General features: G+C 39.8%; 1 protein-coding gene across 1 annotated transcript; it reads left to right on the forward strand.

Annotated features, from left to right (window-relative positions):
• Positions 1–446: 446 nt before the first annotated feature.
• On the forward strand, positions 447–24135 carry th (tyrosine hydroxylase). The gene is given in 14 exon segments (XM_029668794.2): positions 447–550; positions 552–768; positions 1228–1431; positions 3825–4002; positions 4459–4547; positions 4834–4901; positions 11409–11459; positions 13276–13421; positions 14595–14730; positions 18531–18600; positions 18838–18894; positions 19113–19208; positions 20066–20199; positions 21837–24135. Coding segments are annotated over 14 exon segments (1710 nt in total). The 3' UTR covers positions 21997–24135.
• The last annotated feature ends 1021 nt before the right edge of the window (positions 24136–25156 follow it).

A 25156-nucleotide genomic window follows, 5' to 3' on the forward strand; every position in this document is an offset into this window, starting at 1 on the left:
AGAATATTACTTTAAATAGAACCATGAAGAAACATTATGTAGGAGACATTATGGGAAGGTTATATGCAAAATAACCATTGGACAAACATGCTCTCACCAAGCTCTAAGAAACATATGGTTCTCAGAACATGATGTGCTAGCTGGGTGCTATGGATTAGATTTCTATGGCAGCAGAGCAAGAAACTGTTCTATATTTGGTGCATGTGCTGCCCATGTTCATCAGTGTTCAGACAGGAGTAGTCATATAATTTTGCACACATTATTTCAATTTATCAGGAGGTGCTGCAGAACCTTCAGCACCCCTACTTCCCGCAGCTATGATTGGAGATCAATATAAATGTTCTTGCTACATTAGGATACCAAAACGAAACCACACGAAAATGGCTTTTTAAATGCCACTTGCTCTGTTACATAATAATCAAGGCAAATATGGGAACATGTGTCGGATGCTGTGTTGTTTGATAAAGAGAACGGGATGCTTGACGTCAGGAAGGACAAACAAATCCTCCCCCCTCCCCAATAAATAAGATAGACAAGTTCTTCCGCGTGGGGGAAAAAGACACCAGGCGCACCAAGCAAAGTCAACGCAGTGCAGGGAGCATCAATAAAAGACGCTCAGATACACAGACACTCACATTACACACGCATACAAAGACACTATTTCACACACTCCAGAATCTGACCATGCCGATTTCAAGCAGCTCTTCTTCCTCAACGAAGAGTATGCGCAGGGCAGCGTCCGAGCTCGAGAGGTCTGATTCTGTTACGGTAAGGAGTAACGTTCTTATTACCATTCCATTTAGACCTATCATACTCAACTTTTGAGTAGAAATGGTCAAAACTATTGTTATAAGTGTCACTTGCTAATCTTTTTAAGACTTTTTTTATGTTGCCTCAATGCGCGCAGAGAGCCTGGCTCCTTGGAGAGGGCACTAATTATGCAGGAGCGGTTGGGTAAATGGTAACTTTTTATAGGAAAATAACTTATTGTGGTTTAGCAGCTTGACTTTTAAATCACTAAGACTAAGCTATGCGTCAGGTTTACTTAGACGGCATTGGTGTTCTTATGCGTGTTTGGAGATGGTTCCACCGAGGTAAGCAAGGCTCTATGGGCTGTGTCTTGTGCGCTGCCGGTGGTCGAGATAAATATGTTCGAGTTTAAATATGTTCACAGACATAACAGTAAAGCTGTTTTAAATCCAATATGTTGATCTTTTTTTGGCGCAGTCTCCAAGATTCATTGGGAGACGACAAAGTTTGATCGAGGATGCGCGGAAGGAACGAGAAGCAGCGGCAGCCGCGGCAGAGGCGGCTGAAGCGACTGAACAGATCGTGTTTGAGGAAGAGGATGGAAAAGCTCTGCTCAATCTCTTCTTCACGCTGAGAAGTTCCAAGACACCAGCACTGTCACGCTCTCTCAAGGTGTTCGAGGTAAGTACAAACGAGCTAGGCCTTTTTCTGTATTAAAGAGCCTAAATAGGATTTGGGATAATTCAAAAAAGTATTTAAAGTGAAACGTTTAACTTTGAAAATAAACAACATCGAATTTAACCTAATAGTCTACCAATTATCATAAACCAACACTTGTTTTTGTTCAAATGGAGAGTGGGATACATATTTTGCACAATTTATATTTTGTATGAATATACGGGAAAATAGGAGATATTCAAGAAGGCAATTAATTCGGAGTTGTAAGGTGTGAGAAAATGTTGTAGCCTAAGCCTATTAGTGCTTGCTCTCAGCTCTTCGTGTTAATTTTTCCAGGCGACAAGGCAGCATCACTGTGTCTATTATGTCATTATGGTCCAGGAGAAGCAACTAGGTAAATTCAAATGTTATGGCAAATTATGCAGAGCAGATTGTTGGAGCCTTGAACAAAGGTGTCAAGGATTATTCCTAAATATATTTCCTAAATGGGAATGATTCTATGGCGATATTGTTTTCGTGGTGTAGCTTATGCTATCAACAACAACTTGTTTTAAAGTATAGTAATTTCTTATCAGGGGAAAATAAAGTATCCCTGAATTGTCCACATCTTAAAATGCGTGGGCTAATCTAATCAAGCCAACCCCCAACTGGCAAAAACGAGTTAATTTCAACGTCATTTCAACCCCACCCAAAAAATCAGTGATGATATTGAATCAACGTGGGAAACTGATTTGATTTGCCAAAAGTCTTCAATGTCAAGGAATTTCGTCATTTTTTCACTTAACTGTTAAGGTAAATCCAATGAAAGGGTAACATTTTTCGTTGATTTCACGTTGAATTCACGTTAATTGACAACTGAACCAAATGTCAAACAAAACTACATGTTGAACTGATGTCAATGCTCAGTGGGTCATGATTGCGTTAAAGTATAATCTTGTTTTAATTCAATTGTAGTCTCATAAAGTTATTTAAAATGACATAAATTATGTTGACATTTAAGATGAAATCTTTGTAGGAAAGGTAATCCTATATTACCAGCCTTGAGATTTTTAATGTTCCTGATAGGTCGCTATTTCATTGGGTGTGGATGTAGAGAACCTAGAGGAAGCTGCCTGATACAACAGCATGAGATCAAATGTTCCAAGCAAGTTTGTTTAAACACGCAAGTGCATGTAATCTCCCTTTCTGCCTTGATCAGACCGTCAGTGTCGTTGCGTTTTGGTGCAAAATTATAATAAAACATTTTTTTCAAGTATTGATGCATCTACCCTGTGGGTCTGATAGGTCTGATAGAGGCGTTAGTTGCCCTGCGTTTGTGAAGAAATCCTGCACTGATGTGTAGCTATGTGATAGCTCATTTCTGCAGTCGAATGAACAGAAGCGCCCTTATGGGTGGAACTTTATTAATCTTTTTCATAATTAAAAACTTTAACTACGAAAATCCAGTGTTTCTATGTCAAACGGTTTGGTTATATTTCAGTCTTCTATGATGTATATAAAGTGTAATATCTCCTCACTTCCTTTCCTTCACTGCAAGAACAAGCCAGATGAGAACCAGTCTAATGATGAGATTCCACCATAAAATAATGTTCTCAAGTCTTTTCTAGGTAGTGCCGATGAAGGGGTGGAGACGAGGAAACATTTTTAGCAAATGAGAAAGAGCCTAAGAGAAGTATGTTGTGCTTGACAGACATTTCCTATTTTCTAGTGCAGATGCAGTGGTAGTGTAAACCTTAGTTAAAATACTTTAAAGTACGAGTTAGGTAGTTTTTTGGGGGGTATCTGTACTTTACTATTTACATTTTTTACAACTTTTACTTCACTACATTCCTAAAGAAAAGAAAATACTTTTTACTTCATACATTTTCGCCTGACACCCAAAAGTGCTTGTTATATTTTGAATGCTTAGGACAGGAAAATGGTCCAATTCACACACTTATCAAGACAACATCCCTGGACATCCCTACTTCCTCTGATCTGGCGGACTCACTAAACACGTTTTTTTATTTTTATATAAATGTCTGAGTGTGGGAGTGTACCTCTGGCTATCAGTAAAAAAATTAATGAAAATGATGCCGTCTGGTTTGCTTAACATAAGGAATTTTAAATGATTTATACTTTTTTCTGTTGATACTTAAGTATATTTTAGCAATTACATTTATTTTTAATACTTAAGTATATTTAAAACCAAGTAGTTTAAGACTTTTACTTAAGTAGTATTTTACTGGGTGAATTTTACTTGAGTAATTTTCTATTAAGAAATCTTTACTTTTACTCAAGTATGACAGTTGGGTACTTTTTCCACCACTGTGCAGATGAAGGGGAGTAGACGAGGAAACGATAGATGTTTGAGCAATTGAGAAGAGCCTAAGAGATATATATGTTGTGCCTGATAGACGTTTGAAGCTAAGATCCACCACCTGGAAACACGGCCGTGCAGGAAGCCCCGGGACACCAGCCTGGAGGGGCTGGAGTACTTTGTTCGCTGCGAGGTGCACCTGTCTGATGTCAGCACCCTCATCAGCTCCATCAAGAGGATAGCAGAGGACGTCAAAACCACCAAAGAAGTCAAATGTGAGAACCTTCAATCATTTCTGCATAATGCACTTTATTTAAACTGTACTAGTCTCACGAGCACAGGTGAGAACACATAATGCTGTGGAACTCGAGGCTTAAACAGAAGCAGCTATCAGGTGTAAGACCATCTAATATTGTATAGCCAATGTATGACCCAAATGTAACCTAGCTGAACCATCTTCACACTTACAAAATCTCAAAAAGTGTAGTTGAATGATCCTGTTGAATCTCAAGACTTGATTGTCTGGTCACCTCCTTAGATATAGCCACCTTTGCATTGTATTTAGTCATACTGTAGCTGCTATTGAGTTGACCAAGGCTATTCATCTACGATAGATGGCAGGCTTTGTCCAAACATTTGTGTGCATTACGTGTTTTGCAGTGACAAGAACTAAAGGTATACATGGAAATGGGAGCATGTTTGTAAAAAAAATCTTTATGGTCTTTTTTCAGTTCACTGGTTCCCAAAGAAAATCTCTGAGCTGGACAGATGTCACCACCTTATCACAAAATTTGATCCAGATTTAGACCAAGAACACCCAGTGAGTGAATGAATGGAAACAATCACTCTAGCTGCTTGTGTAGAGAGAGTGAGAGTGAGAATATCATTGTTATTACACTGTTATTACATGATTATTATTAAATGGGAAACAACGTTTTGGGCGCAACTCACAAGTTTTGACTGTCGTTGAGCCTACATCAGATAATAATCTTATTACATTGCTATAACGATGCCATATTTCTAATAACAGTATAATGACACTAGATCAAATGTGAAATTATAGATATTGGGTCACTACTCATGTTTTGTGTGACGGTTTTGTACAGGGATTCACAGATCCCATCTATCGGCAGAGGAGGAAGATGATTGGAGACATTGCCTTCAGATATAAACAGTAAGCCAGAAATAATTATACCGTGACTCATTACAACATTTATTCATTTTAAACATAAGCCCTAAGAAATCAGATTTCTAATTTCACAAATTAATATATATAGATATTTCAATATACTGCTATGTAGCAGACCTGGGAAGAAAATACTGTAGTTATATTTTGTAGTTTATTTGAAAATACAGTACAAACTGGAGGTAGTCAAATATAGTTTATATAATTTGAACAAAAAGGCAACTATTTTCTTTGATAATACAGGTCTCAGAAAAACAAATAGTATTTGGAATACCTCTCAGAAAAACAAATCATATTTTAAGGTACTTGAATATGCAGTGCATTCGGAAAGTATTCAGACCCCTTGACTTATTCCATATTTTGTTAGGTTACATCCTTATTCTAAAATTGATTAGTTGTTTTGTTTCCTTCAATCTACACACAATACCCCACAATGACAAAGGAAAAACAGGTTTTTAAACATTTTTGCTAATTTATTAAAGATAGAAATATCACATATACATAAGTATTCAGACCCTTTAGTCAGTACTTTGTTGAAGCACCTTTGGCAGCAATTATAGCCTCAAGTATGATTCTACAAGCTTGACACACCTGTATTTGGGAAGTTTCTCCCATTCTTCTCTGCAGATCCTCTCAAGCTCTGTCAGGTTGGATGGGAAGCGTTGCTACATGGCTATTTTCAGGTCTCTCCAGGGATGTTTGATCAGGTTCAAGTCTGGGTTCTGGCTGGGCCACTCAAGGACATTCAGAGACTTGTCTCGAAGCCACTCATACATTGTCTTGGCTGTGTGCTTAGTGTCGTTGTCCTGTTGGAAGGTGAACCTTTGCCACAGACTGAGGTCCTCAGCTCTCTGGAGCAAGTTTTCATCAAGGATCTCTCTGTACTTTGCTCCGTTCATCTTTCCCTCGATCCTGACTAGTTTCCCAGTCCCTGCCGCTGAAAAACACCCCCACAGTATGATGCTGCCACCAACTTGCTTCGCCGTAGGGCTCGGTTTTTGCTCTGACATGCACTGTCAACTGTGGGACCTTATATAGACAGGTGTGTGCCTTTCCAAATCATGTCCAATCAATTGAATTTACCTCAGGTGACCTCCAATCATGTTGTAGAAACATCTCAACGATGGTCAATGAAAACAGGATGCAGCTGAGCTCATTTCCGAGTCTCATAGCAAAGGATCTGAAAACGTATGTAAATAAGTTATTTCAGTTTTTTAATTTTAAATAAATTAGCAAACATTTTTTTTAACCTGTTTTTGCTTTGTCATTATGGGGTATTTTGTGTATAGTAACAGTGGAACCAAACCATTTTTTTGAGGGGTTCTGTTCAGAACGAAACAATTGGAAAATAATTTAGGTTCTAAGCCCTCCATAAGATTGTGGAAATTGCTTTATAATTGCATAATAATGGAGTTATAACATGTGGAATAAGGAGCAGTTACTATTCCTGTAGAGTACTGTATTGCTCATTGCTATGCAATTACCAAAGTGTTAGGTAACATGTTAATAAAATGTTTCTCAAGGTTATTACAGTTTAATTACACAGGCGCCAGAACAGTTTGTTAAGTGTTACTGAGAACGCTAACAGTAACAAAATATGCCTATTAAGTGTCAAAAGGAAACTAAAAATCCCAATACTAGGGCGTCAGGTAGCCTAGTGGTTAGAGGGTTGGACTAGTAACTGAAAGGTTGCAAGATCAAATGCCCGAGCTGACAAGGTAAAAATCTGTCGTTCTGCCCCTGAACAGGGCAGTTAACCCACTGTTCCTAGGCTGTCATTGAAAATAAGAATTTGTCCTTAATTGATCTGCCTAGAAAAATAAAGGTAAATCAATTTTTTTGAAAATACTGCCTTCTTGAATCAATTACAGCCAAGGTAGGTTGAAAATCATGTTAATTTGTATTCTGAGTTAACAATCCCTTTAAAGATGGTATAGTGTGTGTTTGAAACAAGAACATTTATCCTCAGATGGAGAAAGTTCAAGTTGTTTTTGCTAAGCCTCCAACTTGCTGTTTACAAATGGCTTTGAATTACTCTGCAGTATCTCCAGGTATCATAAAATGTTTTGCAGCTTTTTACCTTTTCAGTGGCATAGTAGTTGAGCGTCACAACTTCCTTATACTTATCTGTACAAAATATAATTGGTTAGGGCCTACCCTTACCGAGTGGCGCAGCGGTCTAATACACTGCAATGCAGTGCTTGAGGCATCACTACAGACCCGGGTTTGATCTAAGGCTGTGTCACAACCGGCCGTGACAGGGAATCTCATAGGGCAGATTACAATTGTCCCAGCGTCGTCTAGGTTAGGAGAGTTTGGCCGGGGGTGTTTAATTTGTGTCTTAAATGTAAATGTAAATGTAGCGACGCCTTGTGTATGCTGAGCACTTGTTGGCTGCTTTTCCTTCAGTCTGTGGTCCAACTCATCCCAAACCATCTCAATTGGGTTGAGGTTGGGTGATTGTGGAGGCCAGGTCGTCTCATGCAGCACTCTCCTTCTTGGTCAATAGCCCTTACACAGCATGGAGGTGTGTTGGGTCATTGTCCTGTTGAAAATCAAATGATAATCCCACTAAGCGCAAACCAGATGGGATGGCGTATCACTGCAGAATTCTGTGGTAGCCATGCACGTTAAGTATGCCTTGAATGTATAAAAGATCACTGACAGTGTCACCAGCAAAGCACCCCAACACCATCAAAACACCTCCATGCTTTATGTTGGGAACCACACATGCAGAGATCTGCTTCTCACAAAGACACAGCGGTTGGTGGAACCAAAAATCTAAAATTTGAACTCATCAGACCAAAGGACAGATTTCCACCGGTCTAATGTCCATTGCTCAGGTTTTCTGGCCCAAGCAAACCTCTTCTTATTATTGGTGCACTTTAGTAGTGGTTTCTTTGCAACAATTTGACCATGAAGGCCTGATTCACACAGTCTCCTTTGAACAGTTGATGTCTGTTACTTGAACTCTGTGAAGCATTTATTTGGGCTGCAATTTCTGAGGCTGGTAACTCTACTGAACTTATCCTCTGCAGCAGAGGTAATTCTGGGTTTTCCTTTCCTGTGGTGGTCCTCATGAGAGCCAGTTTCATCATAACGTTTGATGGTTTTTGCAACTGCACTTGAAGAAATGTTGGCACATAGGCATTGACTGTCCATGTCTTAAAGTAGTGATGGACTGTCATTTTCTCTTTGCTTATTTGAGCTGTTCTTGCCATAATATGGACTTGGTCTTTTAACAATCTATCTTCTTTATACCATCCCTACCTTGTCACAACACAACTGATTGGCTACAACACATTACGAAGGAAAGAAATTCCACAAATGAACTTTTAACAAGACACATCGATGGCTCTGAACGAACTTTATTTGACTCTTTGCAAACTGGAATCCATATATCCGGAGGCTGCATTCATTGTAGCTGGGGATTTTAACAAGGCTAATCTGAAAACAAGACTCCCTAAATTTTATCAGCATATCGATTGCGCAACCAGGGCGGGAAAAACCTTGGATCATTGCTATTCCAACTTCCGCAACGCATATAAGGCCCTGCCCCGCCCTCCTTTCGAAAAAGCTGACCACGACTCCATTTTGTTGATCCCTGCCTACAGACAGAAATTAAAACAAGAAGCTCCCGCGCTGAGGTCTGTTCAACGCTGGTCCGACCAATCTGATTCCACACTCCAAGACTGCTTCCATCACGTGGACTGGGATATGTTCCATATTGCGTCAGACGACAACATTGACGAATACGCTGATTCGGTGTGCGAGTTCATTAGAACGTGCGTTGAAGATGTCGTTCCCATAGCAACGATTAAAACATTCCCAAACCAGAAACCGTGGATTGATGGCAGCATTTGCGTGAAACTGAAAGCGCGAACCACTGCTTTTAATCAGGGCAAGGTGACTGGAAACATGACCGAATACAAACAGTGTAACTATTCCCTCCGCAAGGCAATCAAACAAGCTAAGCGTCAGTATAGAGACAAAGTAGAATCTCAATTCAACGGCTCAGACACAAGAGGTATGTGGCAGGGTCTACAGTCAATCACGGATTACAAAAAGAGAACCAGCACCGTCACGGACCAGGATGTCTTGCTCCCAGGCAGACTAGATAACTTTTTTGCCCACTTTGAGGACAATACAGTGCCACTGACACTGCCCGCAACTAAAACATGCGGACTCTCCTTCACTGCAGCCGACGTGAGGAAAACATTTAAACGTGTCAACCCTCGCAAGGCTGCAGGCCCAAACGGCATCCCCAGCCACGCCCTCAGAGCATGCGCAGACCAGCTGGCTGGTGTGTTTACGGACATATTCAATCAATCCCTATCCCAGTCTGTTGTTCCCACATGCTTCAAGAGAGCCACCATTGTTCCTGTTCCCAAGAAAGCTAAGGTAACTGAGCTAAACGACTACCGCCCCGTAGCACTCACTTCCGTCATCATGAAGTGCTTTGAGAGACTAGTCAAGGACCATATCACCTCCACCCTACCTGACACCCTAGACCCACTCCAATTTGCTTACCGCCCAAATAGGTCCACAGACGATGCAATCTGAACCACACTGCACACTGCCCTAACCCACAGCAGAGGGAACACCCCCCTATCCACATCGATGGAACAGTAGTGGAGAGGGTAGTAAGTTTTAAGTTCCTCGGCGTACACATCACAGACAAACTGAATTGGTCCACCCACACAGACAGCATCGTGAAGAAGGCGCAGCAGCGCCTCTTCAACCTCAGGAGGCTGAAGAAATTCGGCTTATCACCAAAAGCACTCACAAACTTCTACAGATGCACAATCGAGAGCATCCTGTCGGGCTGTATCACCGCCTGGTACGGCAACTGCTCCGCCCACAACCGTAAGGCTCTCCAGAGGGTAGTGAGGTCTACACAACGCATCACCGGGGGAAAACTACCTGCCCTCCAGGACACCTACACCACCCGATGTCACAGGAAGGACATAAAGATCATCAAGGACAGCAACCACCCGAGCCACTGCCTGTTCACCCCGCTATTATCCAGAAGGCGAGGTCAGTACAGGTGCATTAAAGCTGGGACCGAGAGACTGAAAAACAGCTTCTATCTCAAGGCCATCAGACTGTTAAACAGCCACCACTAACATTGAGTGGCTGTTGCCAACACACTGACTCAACTCCAGCCACTTTAATAATGGGAATTGATGGGAAATGATGTAAAATATATCACTAGCCACTTTAAACAATGCTACCTAATACAATGTTCCCTACATTATTCATCTCATATGTATACGTATATACTGTACTCTATACCATCTACTGCATCCTTATGTAATATATGTATCACTAGCCACTTTAACTATGCCACTTTGTTTACATACTCATCTCAAATGTATATACTGCACTCAATACCATCTACTGTATCTTGCCTATGCCGCTCTGTACCATCACTCATTCATATATCTTTATGTACATATTCTTTATCTCCTTACACTTGTGTCTATAAGGTAGTAGTTTTGGAATTGTTAGCTAGATTACTTGTTGGTTATTACTGCATTGTCGGAACTAGAAGCACAAGCATTTCGCTACACTCGCACTAACATCTGCTAACCATGTATATGTGACAAATACAATTTGATTTGATTTGATTAGATTGAAATGCATTCCAAGTGACTACCTCATGAAGCTGGTTGAGAGAATGCCAAGAGTGCAAAAAAAGCTCTGAAGAAGGCCGTGAGGCCGATACGTAAAAGCTTATTAAAGAGTAGTGATACTATCAAGAGCAGTGTGCGGGTTTCTTCTTTTTTCTAATTTTATTCAACTGTTACCATGCATTAGCAAAAAAGATAGCTCAGATGTGCTCGTGCCTTTTGTTTAATACTTTTTTGGTTACTACATGATTCCATATGTGTTATTTCATAGTTTTGATGTCTTCACTAAAAACCCTTGAATGAGTAGGTGTGTCCAAACTTTTGACTGGTACTGTATATATAAATGGTTAGACTTTATGGAAATGGACATTCAGGAGAATGGACATTTACAAAATGTTCAGATAAAATGTATTGTGTATATCAATTATGACTGTCCTATAGATTGGAATGGTTTATTAGATTTGGTGTGCTCTATTCATTATATTTCTATCTTAACATGCAGTTCCAGATACAGTACAGATTTTTTTTTTAAGTAGTTACTTTATGAGATTTTTATTCAAATTGTTTTAAAAAGTAGTATTTTTGGGGGATCTCTACTCAAATAGTTGTGGTCACCTCAAAAGTAACTATTTATTTCTCTGGAAAAATAGTTTTCCACAAAGAATAGTTAAAACTATAGTTTTTCTAGGTCTGCCATGTAGTAATACAAATACAAAGAGTCATGAAACTTTCACAGTAAATGGAGACGAATAACTACTTAAAATGTCATGTAAAAATCATCAAAAAAGTGGATTCAAGGTTTATCCAGGAATAGGAAGCTACAATGGTGTATATCTACTAATTTCGTTCTTCTCTTTGTCAGAGGGGAGCCCATCCCCAGAGTAGAATACACAGAGGAGGAGATCGGTACATGGTGAGTGGCACTAGCATGATATTCTCTGGTAAAATCAGTGATAAGTTTTCAAACCTTAATCAGTGATAGGCGTGTGGATATTAAACATTTAGGTACATATAAGTATCTTATATCGGTTAAAAGCTTAAATGCTTGTTAATCTAACTGCACTGTCCGATTTACAGTAGCTATTACAGCGAAAGCATGCCATGAGGTTGTTTGAGGACCGGTTTCATAAATTCACAAATAGCGATTAAATATTCACTTACTTTTTGAAAATCTGCCTCTGATTTGTCATCCAAAGGGTCCCAGCTGCAACATGTAGTGTCGTTTTGTTAGATAAAATCCTTCTTTATATCCCAAAAAGTCAGTTTAGTTGGCGCCATTGATTTGAATAATCCAGTCGTTCAACATACAGAGAAAGGAATCTGAAAATCTACCGCTAAACTTTGTTTAATCAAGTCAAATACATTTCTATTTACTCCTCAGATACTCTAAAATGTAATCAAGCTATAATATTTCTTACGGAAAGAAGTATGTTCATCGTGCGCCCAAACACAAACAAGACTGTGTCCCCATACTAAAACTGATATTTCTTTTTTGGGGGGGAAGTTACAAGCCTGAAACCTTGAACATAGACTGCTGACACCCTATGTATATGTAAGTCATAGGAATTGCATCCTGAGAGCTAGAATTCAGTATGCCCCTACTTTCCATTGTAAGAGCATGGGCTCTCAAAAAAACATTCTGGTTGGTTTTTCTTTGGATTTTCTCCTACCATATCTATGGTGTTATAGTCTCCTACATTATTTTAACATTTCTATAAACTTTAAAGTGTTTTCTTTCCAATGGTACCAATTATATGCGTATCCTGTCTTCAGGGCCTGAGCAACTACAATGACTCTTCACATCTCAATACTTATCGTGCAAGGATTGTTTATTGTATGCTTTCTGTTATGCTTCAGCCCTCTGTTTACATGTCCATTTGCACAAAGACGTGTTTATTTCATACTATTTTGTGATTTTGACTCAGAGTGGTAAAGGTTATTTAATGGTTATTTTCCTGATTTGCCACGGATGGAGGGTGCTATCAAGCCATCTAGAGTAAAAGCTTTTGATCGTTTATGTGCAAATGTCACAGATTAAAGTCAATTGCCCAGATATCATTTCAGTCTAAAATGTCAGTTCATTGTTTGACTCACTCCACCAAACGGAAACATTGTGTTTGAACAATATAAAAACCTTGTCAAAAAAACCTTCAGGTCCCTCGACCGAACTTCTCCGAAGTGACTGTCAACCATCTGGTACACGACTTGTTCTGCATCCCAAATGACAACCTATTCCCATATCGTGCACTACTTTTGACCAGAGTCCTATGGGCCCAGTTCAAAATCAGTGCACTATATAGGGAAAAGGGTGCCATTTGGAACGTAGACTTGCTCATGGATAACCCGATTATAAGAGAGTAAACAGTTTTGTTTTGGAGAGATTTATAGTTGACCTAGAGGACAATATGCTGCCATAACTCAATCAAAGAGAGGCCACACATTCAGCTCACCATTCTGGAAATGGGTTATACAGAAGTCTTCTCTTTTTTAATGTATACATTTGGACTTCTATAACATTTCTGTCTTGAAAATGCAGAGAAATCAATCCTTTTCCCATGACGACTCACAGTTGTGTTTTAAGATTTCTACATTTTCATCTGCAATTTTATCGACAAAATTATATTTGTTTCCATCATGTGTGTTCACCTTCTGGTGTGTGTGTATCCATGTGTGTGTGCGTATGTGCATGCATGTCTTTGTGTTCTCCCACGTGTGTGTGTGTTGGATAGGAGAGAGGTGTACTCCACCCTCAGGGACCTGTACACCACCCATGCCTGCAGTGAGCACCTGGACGCCTTCCGTCTGCTGGAGAGACATTGTGGATACAGCCCTGAAAACATCCCCCAGTTGGAGGACGTGTCACGCTTCCTCAGAGGTACTCATACATGCCGCCTATTGCAGCCATTGTCATTGAGCTTCTCACAAGACGCATGCGTCTCTCTGCAATTTCATTGGCAACTCCAGAAATAATTTGAATGAATGTGCTGTGAAAAATGTTTTCCTCAGTCAGCTGAATGCGCCGCTTAGTTCATAGAACCATGGTTACGTTAGTAACCTTTGCTATTAGCGGCTGGGACAAACGGAACAGTAACAATGGTTTCTAGTGCTTTTAGTGCATCTTGAATACAAAATATTCCTACAAATTTGGCTCTAGTTTTTGACCCCATTCATGAAAGCTAAGATTCTCAGGAATGTGTTTGTCTCTTCTGTTTCTATCTATCACACAAGCTGTGCAGGACTCAGTAGAAGAGACAGAGAAGAATCTGTACAGAATGACTGGGGGAAAATAATTGATTCTTCACAAAAGATCATACACAAAGATCATCATCAACTTTTTATTTTTGAGAAAATGGCAATCAAATCAAATCAAATCATTACATTTACATTTAAGTCATTTAGCAGACGCTCTTATCCAGAGCGACTTACAAATTGGTGCAAATCAAATGTATTCATATAGCCCTTCGTACATCAGCTGATATCTCAAAGTGCTGTACAGAAACCCAGCCTAAAACCCCAAACAGCAAGCAATGCAGGTGTAGAAGCACTAAGGCCAGATTCAAAAGATTCATACAATGATATTTAAACATTTGTTTCTAATACTGCAACTTGAATGAAAGCTTGATGGTCCATGTTAACAGTATCTTAAATGTCATGTATGAATTCATTTGATATAATGTATGAATCAATTTCACTTCATGACCCCCCCAATAAAGTAGCTCCCTCAGAAATATTAGTGTCTACTACTGACCTATAGCATGTTCAATACAGCCCACTCCTGATTGAACATTAGATACATGTAAGTGCAAAGAAGTGGATATTCAACCTGCGTAGGGGTCGAAAATGGTAAAGGTTAGGGTTAAGGTTGGGTTTAGAGACAAAGGTTACGTACAGCAGTCATACATTTTCTGTCGGCTGAATACACACTACCTAAGTTCCACCTCTTGGTAGATGAGTAGTCATTAGTACCAATTGTCATTGTCACTGTCTCCCAGCTTTTTCTATTTTTTCTTTCTCTGCCTCCCTCTCACTCACTCACTCTCACACACAGAGCGAACAGGGTTCCAGCTGCGTCCCGTGGCAGGTCTCCTCTCCGCCAGAGACTTTTTAGCCAGTCTGGCCTTCCGTGTGTTCCAGTGTACCCAGTATATACGCCACGCCTCTTCTCCCATGCACTCCCCTGAACCGTGAGTACTACTGTTTCACCATGGCCTTATTCAGTATGCAAACATTGTATAAAGTTGCAGATAGAGATGTCATGAATAGAGCTGATGTGATTCCTAATTCTACATGCTATATTTCTATCTTAACATTGCACAACATCCTAGTTCTCCATACCCCGGTTAAAAGATAGCTGATCTACATTTTTCTACATTGTTTTGGATACAGTGCAACCTTTGGTAGGTAGTCTGCTGTCAGACTTCGACTGTGGTACAGTAAAGCCAAATCAACCTGTGCTCATGGTTCTCACAGGGGAAGTGAAATGATAGGCTATAATGACTTTGCTCAAGATAATGTATGCCGCAAATGACATGCAACTAACTATAATGTAACAAATTCCACATCAGCCAGTTAAAAACGTTGACGTACTGTAGTTGGACGTGATCGAGCAGTTTTTCATGAAAGCGTTCCTAACAGAAGTTCTGCTAATCAAAGTCACGAAATCACGTGTGTTTAAATGACTGGTTAAATAGCTCACAATGTAGTGAGCCAAGCTCCTGATCATATTCACAGTTTGCAGCAAGGGTTTGAATCCCAGATTAAATTATTCATTTTTTTAATGTACAATTACATTTGTGTTATTGTGTTGCAAAGGGAAGTGCAACACCTTGATAATTAATAATAATAATACATTTAATGAGGCATCTTTCTTCAGCCCTGTAGACACACGGTTAATAATCCTGTTTATTACATATATTGCACAGACGTGTATATTTAACTGTACAACGTTGTACATACATTATTAAAATTGATCTACAAACATCACAAATGCATTATTTGACTCAAGGACCAGCAGGAGATAGTTTTTCTAATTTGAGTCGCATAGGGGACTTGAACGCACACAAAACGTTTTAGAGCATACCCCCTTGCAATTCTCCTTTGACCTCTCATCAACGAGCTGTTTTTGCCCAAAGGACTGCCACTGACTGGTTGTTTTCTGTTTGTCGCACCATTGTCAGTAATCCCTAGACACTGTCGTGCGTGAAAAGCCCAAGTGGGCTGAGATACTGAGATACTGAGATGTGAGTGTGCCTGAGTGTGCCTGGCACCGATGATCATACCCCACTAAATGTTGCTTAGGTCACTCATTTTGCCCTTTCTAACGTTCAATCGAACAGTCTCTGAATACCTCGATGCTTGTCTTCCTGCTTTATATAGCAAGCCACGGCTACGTGACTCGCTGTAAGAGCAAACCACTTTCGTGAATGGGGTGCTTTACTTAATAAACTGTGTATCTAAATATAAGCCTTCCACAACCATAAGACCCAATAATAATGTCATTATTTCATCAAAATAGTTGAGCCTGATTTTTTGCAGTACTGCCCTACTAAGCAAAAAGGCAGTAACTGCTCATAGCGTGGAATTGAGAAAAAATGCTTTTATTTACCTTGGTTTCATAGTAACCTTATGCAGTTACTGCTAACATGACCCCCATTTTCTCCAAAACACAATACAATAGAGGCAGCATACTTGTCCAAATGATTAAGCATGTATTTAATGTAGCAAAAAGTTAGAGTATAACCTGTAAACCCATGTTATCCTTATGGAGAAACTCGGATGTGTCAAACTACATGAACCTGTGAGCGCAGAGAGAATAACTCTGTGGCTTATCCAACCCAACCTCCCCTCGACGACCCCATCGAAATCGGTGTGTCTCTGTGTGACGAAGAGGTCACAATATGTCACAAGCATGTTGAAATCACTAATTGTCAGGCTTCATTCTGGGCCTACTTTTTGCACAGTCGCTGCGGTCAGACCAAGCGAGCTACGGTCAAGTGGGGCACCTCGTTGAACTCGGAACATCCCAGAGACTACGGTGATGCCATTCGCCAACCCTTTCAGTGTTGATTTCAGCCTGTCCATTTGATGATGGTTCATCACTGTTTAAACTTATTGGAAATGGACAATAATTCAGCCATCAAGTCAGCCATCCATCAGTCAATAAGATATCATACTGACACCAAACTGATACATACTGACACAAACCCACTTTTTTAAAACTCGTTTAGAAGCCAACTATCACATATTTCAGAGCCGGCCCAAAATTCACAGCGCCTAAAAGACCGTAAAACACATAGTTACGTTCTAGCTGCGGTTCCAGTTCTGACTTTCTGTGTAGGCCTAGCTGCGGCGACCCCGAATCCCGAGTTTTGGCTCGATAGGTCATTCGGAGCCTGAGCAGCGACCTTCATTAGTGCTGAAAATGCATTTTTTGGGGGCGTTGCTACGGGGTCCCTGAAAGAGCTATCGGACAGAAACTTGTAGGGTCCGTCTCTAGGGGCCGAGACTTTTCTAAAGGTTGTCATTTTCGCTACACTAAAAATTAATTGAAGATATTGCAAATGGACTAGGCTGTTTCTCGGCCTGAGAACCTTCTAGAGCCACATAACTCACCATGCACTACCGACTTAAGCTCTAGAACAGGTTTATAAAGTTTCAGAGCTCTGGGTCTGACTGTCTGACTAAGGATTTTCATAAGGCAAATGGACGGTCCCTGAGATACAGTATCTCAGAAACCGAGTGCCCTGGAAACTTTATTTTTTTTACTTCCCTGAGACCAGGCCTTGGGGCGCGACCTGAGGTCATCTGCCTATTTTAATAGCACCCGTGGACGTCTAGTAAGGGACCGTCCATTTGCCCTATGAAAATCCTTATCAATCGTTAGGGAGCTGCCACATGCGTCCCTTATGTAGGGTTAGAGATAGGTAGGGCAAAAAACTGATCTGACTTTCAAGTTTGTCTATGACAATACCATTTTGTAAAAAAAACACCAAAAACCATTTATAATGCAAATTCACTAATAATGACTAACTTCTTGTAGGCATTATAGAAAATTAACCCCGGTCTCATCAACAATCTCTCAAGCACAAGCCCACGTGCTAGTGAGCAGTCAGCTAATCTTTATATTTTAAGTTTATCCTACTTGGATCTATTTGCTAGCTAACAAGGCACAACAGTTGAATTGTTATGAACACACCCTTCTGTCCGTCTCCTACTGTTTGAACAGCATGATAGCCTGTCCACTTTGTTCATTTTGAAATCGAGTGGCCTACCTTATTTCTCAGAATGAGAATGTGTTGCCAATTCCTTATATAATTGTATTTTGTGCTTATTGCACATTTATAAAACACAGACTATACAGCTAGTATAACAGTCTGTGGATAAAATCCTGCTAATGGTATGTAGTACTGAGCATACAGAATCAATGTTCATCGATACTACCATTTTAGTAGTGTCTGCTCTGCGTGCAATTTGAGGACTTGAGACATCTAAAGGGGATTGTTAGAAAACTTCTCCTCTATTACAGTAAAATAATATCTCAATGTGTTTCGGTGTCCATAATATGGACCCCGAAACACATTATGAATCATTCGGTTAGACCTTCTGTTGGACCTCAAATGTGAACAGCGAGTTGAAACCACTTGTCAGTGGGAACCGCTTGCCAATTTCCTGCAATTCTACAAAGTTTGACATGACTTATTATGCATCTCTTGCAGGGTATTTTGAAAGATTTCAAATAGTATTTAAACTCAGGTCTGCAGTCCAAACAGCTCTCTGTCCTGTATCATTTATTTCTCTTAATTTCTCTCTTTCCATACCTCTCTCTTCCTTATCTGCACCTTCTTAGATCGAGACAGCATCATGCACTTTCTGTACGATAATTGTAGGAAATATGTACTGGGCATCTTATTCTCACTTTCTGTCTCCATCTCCTGTGTGACTGTGAGCATTTAATCATCTCATTATTTTTGTGATGTTGCGATAGGGACTGTGTGCACGAACTCCTGGGCCACGTCCCCATTCTGGCTGACCGGGTGTTCGCCCAGTTTTCTCAGGTGACAAATTCTGTGGCTTTATTGGCTTTATTGATTCTGATGTATTGATTGTGAAGATGGACATTTTTTAACCCAATAACATTTATTAAAGGAGCAGTTCTAAAATGAGAGTTGGGCCTCTGGCCTGCACCTTGACTTGAGCTGTCTACCCATCACCCTTTTGTCTGCTTTGTATACCATGAACCAAAGATGATACTCTGTCATGCTTAACTAACAGAGATCACATGTGTCTTGTAGAACATCGGTCTTGCTTCACTGGGGGCTTCAGAAGAAGATATTGAGAAACTGTCAACGGTAAATTTTGTTGTTGCAACATGTCTTGGATTATTCCTGATCCCTCATTTGCTTCCTACCACACATGCAAAACATATGAAGTGTAAAGCTGTGGAAACATGACTAATTTAGAAAGCATGTCTCCTGTGTGTGTGTGTGTGTGTGTGTGTGTGTGTGTGTGTGTGTGTGTGTGTGTGTGTGTGTGTGTGTGTGTGTGTGTGTGTGTGTGTGTGTCTCAGCTCTACTGGTTCACGGTGGAGTTTGGTCTGTGTAAACAGGGTGGCATTGTGAAAGCCTACGGGGCAGGACTCCTCTCCTCATATGGAGAGCTAGTGGTGAGTACATGGTTTTAGACATGGAGTATTCTCTTCCTCTCTCCAATCTAAAATCATACCATATCTTAAAACCTCTATGGGATCGGTGACCCCCCCCACGGGACAGTTGAGCGAATGTGCGCTAATGTGATTAGAATGACGTTGTAAGGAACAAGAACATTTCCCAGGACATAGACATATCTGATATGGACAGAAAGCTTAAATTCTTGTTAATCTAACTGCACTGTCCAATTTACAGTAGCTATTACAGTGAAATAATACCATGCTATTGTTTGAGGAGAGTGCACAGTTATGAACTTGAAAATGTATCAATAAATCAATTAGGCACATTTGGGCAGACTTGATACAACATTTGGAACAGAAATGCAATGGTTCATTGGATCAGTCTAAAACTTTGCACATACATTGCTGCCATCTAGTGGCCTAAATCTAAATTGCAGCTGGGCTGGAATAATACATGATGGCCTTTCTCATGCATTTCAAAGATGATGAAAAAAACTGCACATCTTTTACCAGATCTAATGTGTTATATTCTCATACATTAATTTCACATTTCCACAAACTTCAAAGTGTTTCCTTTCAAATGGTATCAAGAATATGCATATCCTTGCTTCAGGTCCTGAGCAACAGGCAGTTAGATTTGGGTATGTCATTTTAGGCAACAAAAAAAGATCCTTAAGATGTTCATCTTAGATATAAGCCATCATAATATAGACAACATAATGGAACAGAATAAACCTCCCCTAACCTAATTTTCAATTAAATGTTGAATTACAGTAATATCCAGACGTCCAGACATTAACCACCCCCCCCCCTCTCTCCCTCTCTATCTCTCACTCTCCCCCTGTCTTGCCCAGCATGCTCTGTCAGATGAGCCAGAGAGGAGGGAGTTTGACCCAGAGGCTGCTGCCATTCAGCCCTACCAAGACCAGAACTACCAGTCTGTATACTTTGTCTCTGAGAGCTTCACAGATGCCAAAGAGAAACTCAGGTAACGGACCAGACACACATAGGCCGTGTCAGAATACCCATACTTGTAGGCTAAATAGTAGGCTTTTTTGGTATGCAAAAATATACATTTAGAAAACGTAGTATGCCAGGAAGTCATACTCATTTTGGCTTTACATGAAGTAGAATTCACTGCACACTATTGAGGAAGAGAATCATCCATTCAAAGCTGAATGAAAAATTAACAAGCGCGATTGCGCATTAGATGATGCCTTCTCAGTATGGATGAGTGGAATGTTGATATTTGTTGTTTGCTGAATACATTTTTATTCAACAGTACATACAAAATAGTATGTAGTACCCTAAGTACACCAGTGGAGGCTGGTGAGAGGAGCTACAGGAGGACAGGCGCATTGTAATGGCTGGAAATAAATGAATGGAATGGAGTCAAACATGTGGTTTCCATATGTTTGATTTGTTTGATACCTTCTATTAATTCCATTCCAGCCATTACAATGAGCTGCCCTACTATAGCTCCTCCCACCAGCCTCCACTGACGTACACAGCATGTAGTTTTAGTAAGTAGTAGGCAAGACAGATTTCAGACACGGCCATTGACACACGAATGCATACACACACAAGCGCACACGTACAAGCCGTATAGTCCGGGCTCACACTAGTTTTATTATTTTACCAACTTACATCAGTTTTTGTTGTAAACCTGATCTACCTGCTAGCTTCTAGAAGGCCAGCATCCCGGAGTCGTCTCTTCACTGTTGACGTTGAGACTGGTGTTTTGTGGGTACTATTTAATGAAGCTGCCAGTTGATGACTTGTGAGGTGTCTGTTTCTCAAACTAGACACTCTAATGTACTTGTTCTCTTGCTCAGTTGTGCACCAGGGCCTCCCACTCCTCTTTCTATTCTGGTTAGAGACAGTTTGTGCTGTTCTGTGAAGGGAGTAGTACACAGTGTTGTACTAAATCTTCAGTTTCTTGGCAATTTCTCGCATGGAATAGCCTTCACTTCTCAGAACAAGAATATACTGATGAGTTTCAGAAGAAACTGCTTTGTTTCCGACCATTTTGTGCCTGTAATTGAACCTACAAATGCTGATGCTCCAGATACTCAATTAGTCTTTAATCATCTTTTGTAAGTGACCCCAAACTTTTGAACAGTAGTGTACATTTTTTGCTTCTCTTATTTGCCATGTATGTGTGTGTTATTCAGTGGGTTTCTATGGTCTAATAGCAGTAAGGCGAAAGGTAATATTATTTTTTTTTTTATTTATACCTACAGGTGTCCTAAAATTTCAAATCAGCTAAATGGTCCATGTTATTACTAACTTAAAACAATTCTATATGTTTGGTTAGTCGATATCGCTCTCTAGAGGCTTAGACTGTAGATGGTTAATATGTAGTTGCAGTGCAATGCAAATCAGTTTTCTGTGATTCAATGCATATTGAATGCATGTTTCTTGTAGTTGGCCTCTACTGAAGAAAAGGTGAACCCTTTATACCTATATTGCCTGATACAATAAGAATGATGAGAATTTGTAATTGAACTTTAGGCAGGCAGGCAGGCAGGCAGGCAGGCAGACAGACAGACAGACAGACAGACAGACATTGACCAATCAATAGATATTAGACTTTGTATATTTGCCTTGTGTTTTTCCTGACAGATCGTATGTGGCTGGAATTAAGAGGCCGTTCTCTGTGCGGTTTGACCCCTACACCTACAGCATAGAGGTCCTGGACAATCCCCTGAAGATCCGAGGAGGCCTGGAGTCTGTCAAGGACGAACTGAAGATGCTCACAGATGCCCTCAACGTGCTCGCATGATGCACAACAACACTGCTACTGCTGCTGGTCCCACTCTGTGCCATTTTGATGTGTGACATAACCATTGTTCTCTTGTGCTTTATGTGGCTGGCTAAGTGGCGACCTTGAAACCTCTCACTGGACTTGTTTGGTTTATTTGATCTGGTGATGTCTCTAAGATATGTTGTGCAGGTGGGTGGGCATTATCCATTGGTTACCATGCTTACTAAAGTCAGGATTCGATCTGATCGTGCTTTGTAGACAATGAGGCGTTTAAAGGCAGTTTTCCTCCATTGGTGGAGACTGCATTCATCTCAAATGTTGTACACACTCCCCTCCATATTTATTTGGGCAGTGAAGCTAAAAGTTTTAATTTGTCTCTATACTTGAGCATTTTGGATTTGAGATCAAATGTTTTATGAGGCAACAGCACAGAATGTCACCGTTTATTTGAGGGTATGTTCATACATATTTGTTTTACCGTTTAGAAATGAAAGTACTATATGTATCTAGTCGGCCCATTCGAAGGTGTCATAAGTATGTGGACAAATTCACTTATAGTGTATTAGAAGTAGTCAAACATTTAGTATTTGGTCCCATTTTCCTAGCATGTGACTCCACAAACTTGTCGGATGCATTTTGCAGTTTGTTTTGGTTGTGTTTCGGATTACGTTGTGCCCAATAGGAACTGAATGGTGAATAATATATTGTGTCATTTTGGAGTCAGTTTTATTTTAATTAAGAATAAAATATTTTTCTGAACACTTCTAAAGGAAGGTAGAAGCTACCATGATTGCGGATAATCATGAATGAATCCTGAATAATGATGAGGGAGAACGTTACAGAGGCATAAATATCAAACCCCGCCACCAAAAAACTCCCGTTATTGGTAATGGTGAGAAGTTAGCATGTTTTGGGGGTATGGTCTTTGTGCCTCTAACTTTCTCACTTATCATTATTCAGTAGTCATTCACGATTATCCATAATAGTAGCATCCACATTATTATTGTTGTGTTCATAAACATATTATATTCTTATTTACAATAAAAGTGATTCCAAAATGAACAATTCGGCTGCGTTTGACGAATCTGATCAGGTCTGAAAAAGATCTGATGAGAGAAGATCTGATTTTGATTTGGTCAAAAGACCAATTAGTGGAAAAAAGATCAGCGCTGGGCTACCTGTTTTAAACACAACCTACATTATTCACCATGCAGTTCCTTTTGGGCACAGCATAATCCAAAACACAACCAAAAGAAACTGCACATGTATCCAACAACTTTGAAGAGTCACAAGTTTGATGTACAGTGTAGGCATTGCGTGCTAGGACTATGGGAACAATTACTAAGCTTCTGACTACTATAATAGACCACAAGTAAATGTGTCCAAATACTTGACACCTTCAAATGTTGGGACTTGATACATAAAGTGCATGAAAAAACCCTCAAATAAAATGTTACGTTCTGTACTGTTGCATCAAATGAAACAATTGATCTCAAATCCAAAATACTGGATTATAGAGACAAATTAAACATGTAAACTTCACTGTCCAAATAAATACAGAGGGGAGAGTATGTCACTTCAATCTGAAATTATTTTTAAATGGCCTATTGTCGACAAAATGCAAATTTTGTGCACAAGGAATAGGGCTAAAATGCAGGGTTAATGTAGGGCTAAGGAAAGGTTGTGGTTTGCTACTCACATGTGTTATGCTTTCAAACAAAAGTCTCAATGCAAAGTTTCACCTCACTTTAATAGTTTGGTATGAATTCAACAAAATATGTAAAACGCTAGGAAAATGACCAAATCCAAGCAGTAAAATTATGAATGTAATAAAAGTAGGGAAACTGGACATGGTATAATGATAAAAATGAAAGATGTTTATGTAAATTACTGTAATATTGAACCAGGGTAAATATTTAAATCATTAAAAACAAATCACCCTGTTTGGAATAAAAAATATATATTATTGTCTGTATAAAAATGTTCTGTGAATTGTAAGCATTGTGCTTGTTGCGATCTAATAGCAGAATAAAAAGAAAGAACTGTATCTGATGTTATATAATTATATTTATGCTTGCCCACTGAGGAAGTTATGAATGCACATTCTCTGTAAAAAATATCAATATAAAAAAATGAAATAATCAGACATTAGCATTACCTCTTGGTGTCCATTCCTGACTCAATCATCTCAAAGAAAAAGGGATTCCTCAAAACAAAAACACACATATACAGTACATTTTCTAGTATATCGCTTTGACTATTCCTCTCAAATTTAATCTGGCAACATTTTATTAAATTAAATAAACATTATATACATACCAACAAAACACAGGAAAAGAACAAGATGCAAACAGTATTATTGGTTGTTTGACTAAAAAGCATGAGCTGCTGCACACCCAGAGAAACTGATTTAGTGTAGAGCTGCTAACAAACGGAGAATAAACTATAAAAACAGAGTATATAACAATATTATTTTTTTAAATTCAACCGTTTAAACTTTGTAATATCATTTTTTATACAACTGAGCATAAAGGCAAAATGTGATATTAATTTTCCATATGTCTTTTTTCAACAAATACATTGTTCATGGATAGCCTACTCCTATAATTCAAATAATGCACTACTTGGTCAAAAGTATGTGGACTACTGCTCGCAAATGTTTCATTCCAAAATCATGGGCATTGATGTGGAGTTGGTCCCCCCTTTGCTGCTATAACAGCCTCCACGCTTCTGGGAATGGCTTTCCACTAGATGTCAGAACATTGCTGCGTGGGCTTGCTTCCATTCAGCCACAAGAGCATTAGTGAGGTCGGGGCACTGATGTTGGGCTATTAGGCCTGGCTCGCAGTCGGCGTTCCAATTCATCCCAAAGGTGTTCAATGGGGTTGAGGTCAGGGCTCTGTGCAGGCCAGTCAAGCTGCTGGAACAGGAAAGGGTCTTCCCCAAACTGTTGCCACAAAGTTGGAAGCACAGAATCATCTAGAATGTCATTGTGTGCTGTAGTGTCCCTTGACTGGAATTAAGAGGCCTAGCTCAAAACATGAAAAACAGCCCCAGACCATTTTTCCTCCTCCACCAAACTTTACAGTTGGCACTATGCTTTGGGGCAGGTAGTGTACTCCCAGAATCCTCCAAACCCAGATTTGTCCATCGGACTGGCAGATGGTGAACCATGATT

Source organism: Oncorhynchus nerka, linkage group LG9a (genome assembly GCF_034236695.1).
Source record: "Oncorhynchus nerka isolate Pitt River linkage group LG9a, Oner_Uvic_2.0, whole genome shotgun sequence".
Taxonomy (NCBI): domain Eukaryota; kingdom Metazoa; phylum Chordata; class Actinopteri; order Salmoniformes; family Salmonidae; genus Oncorhynchus; species Oncorhynchus nerka.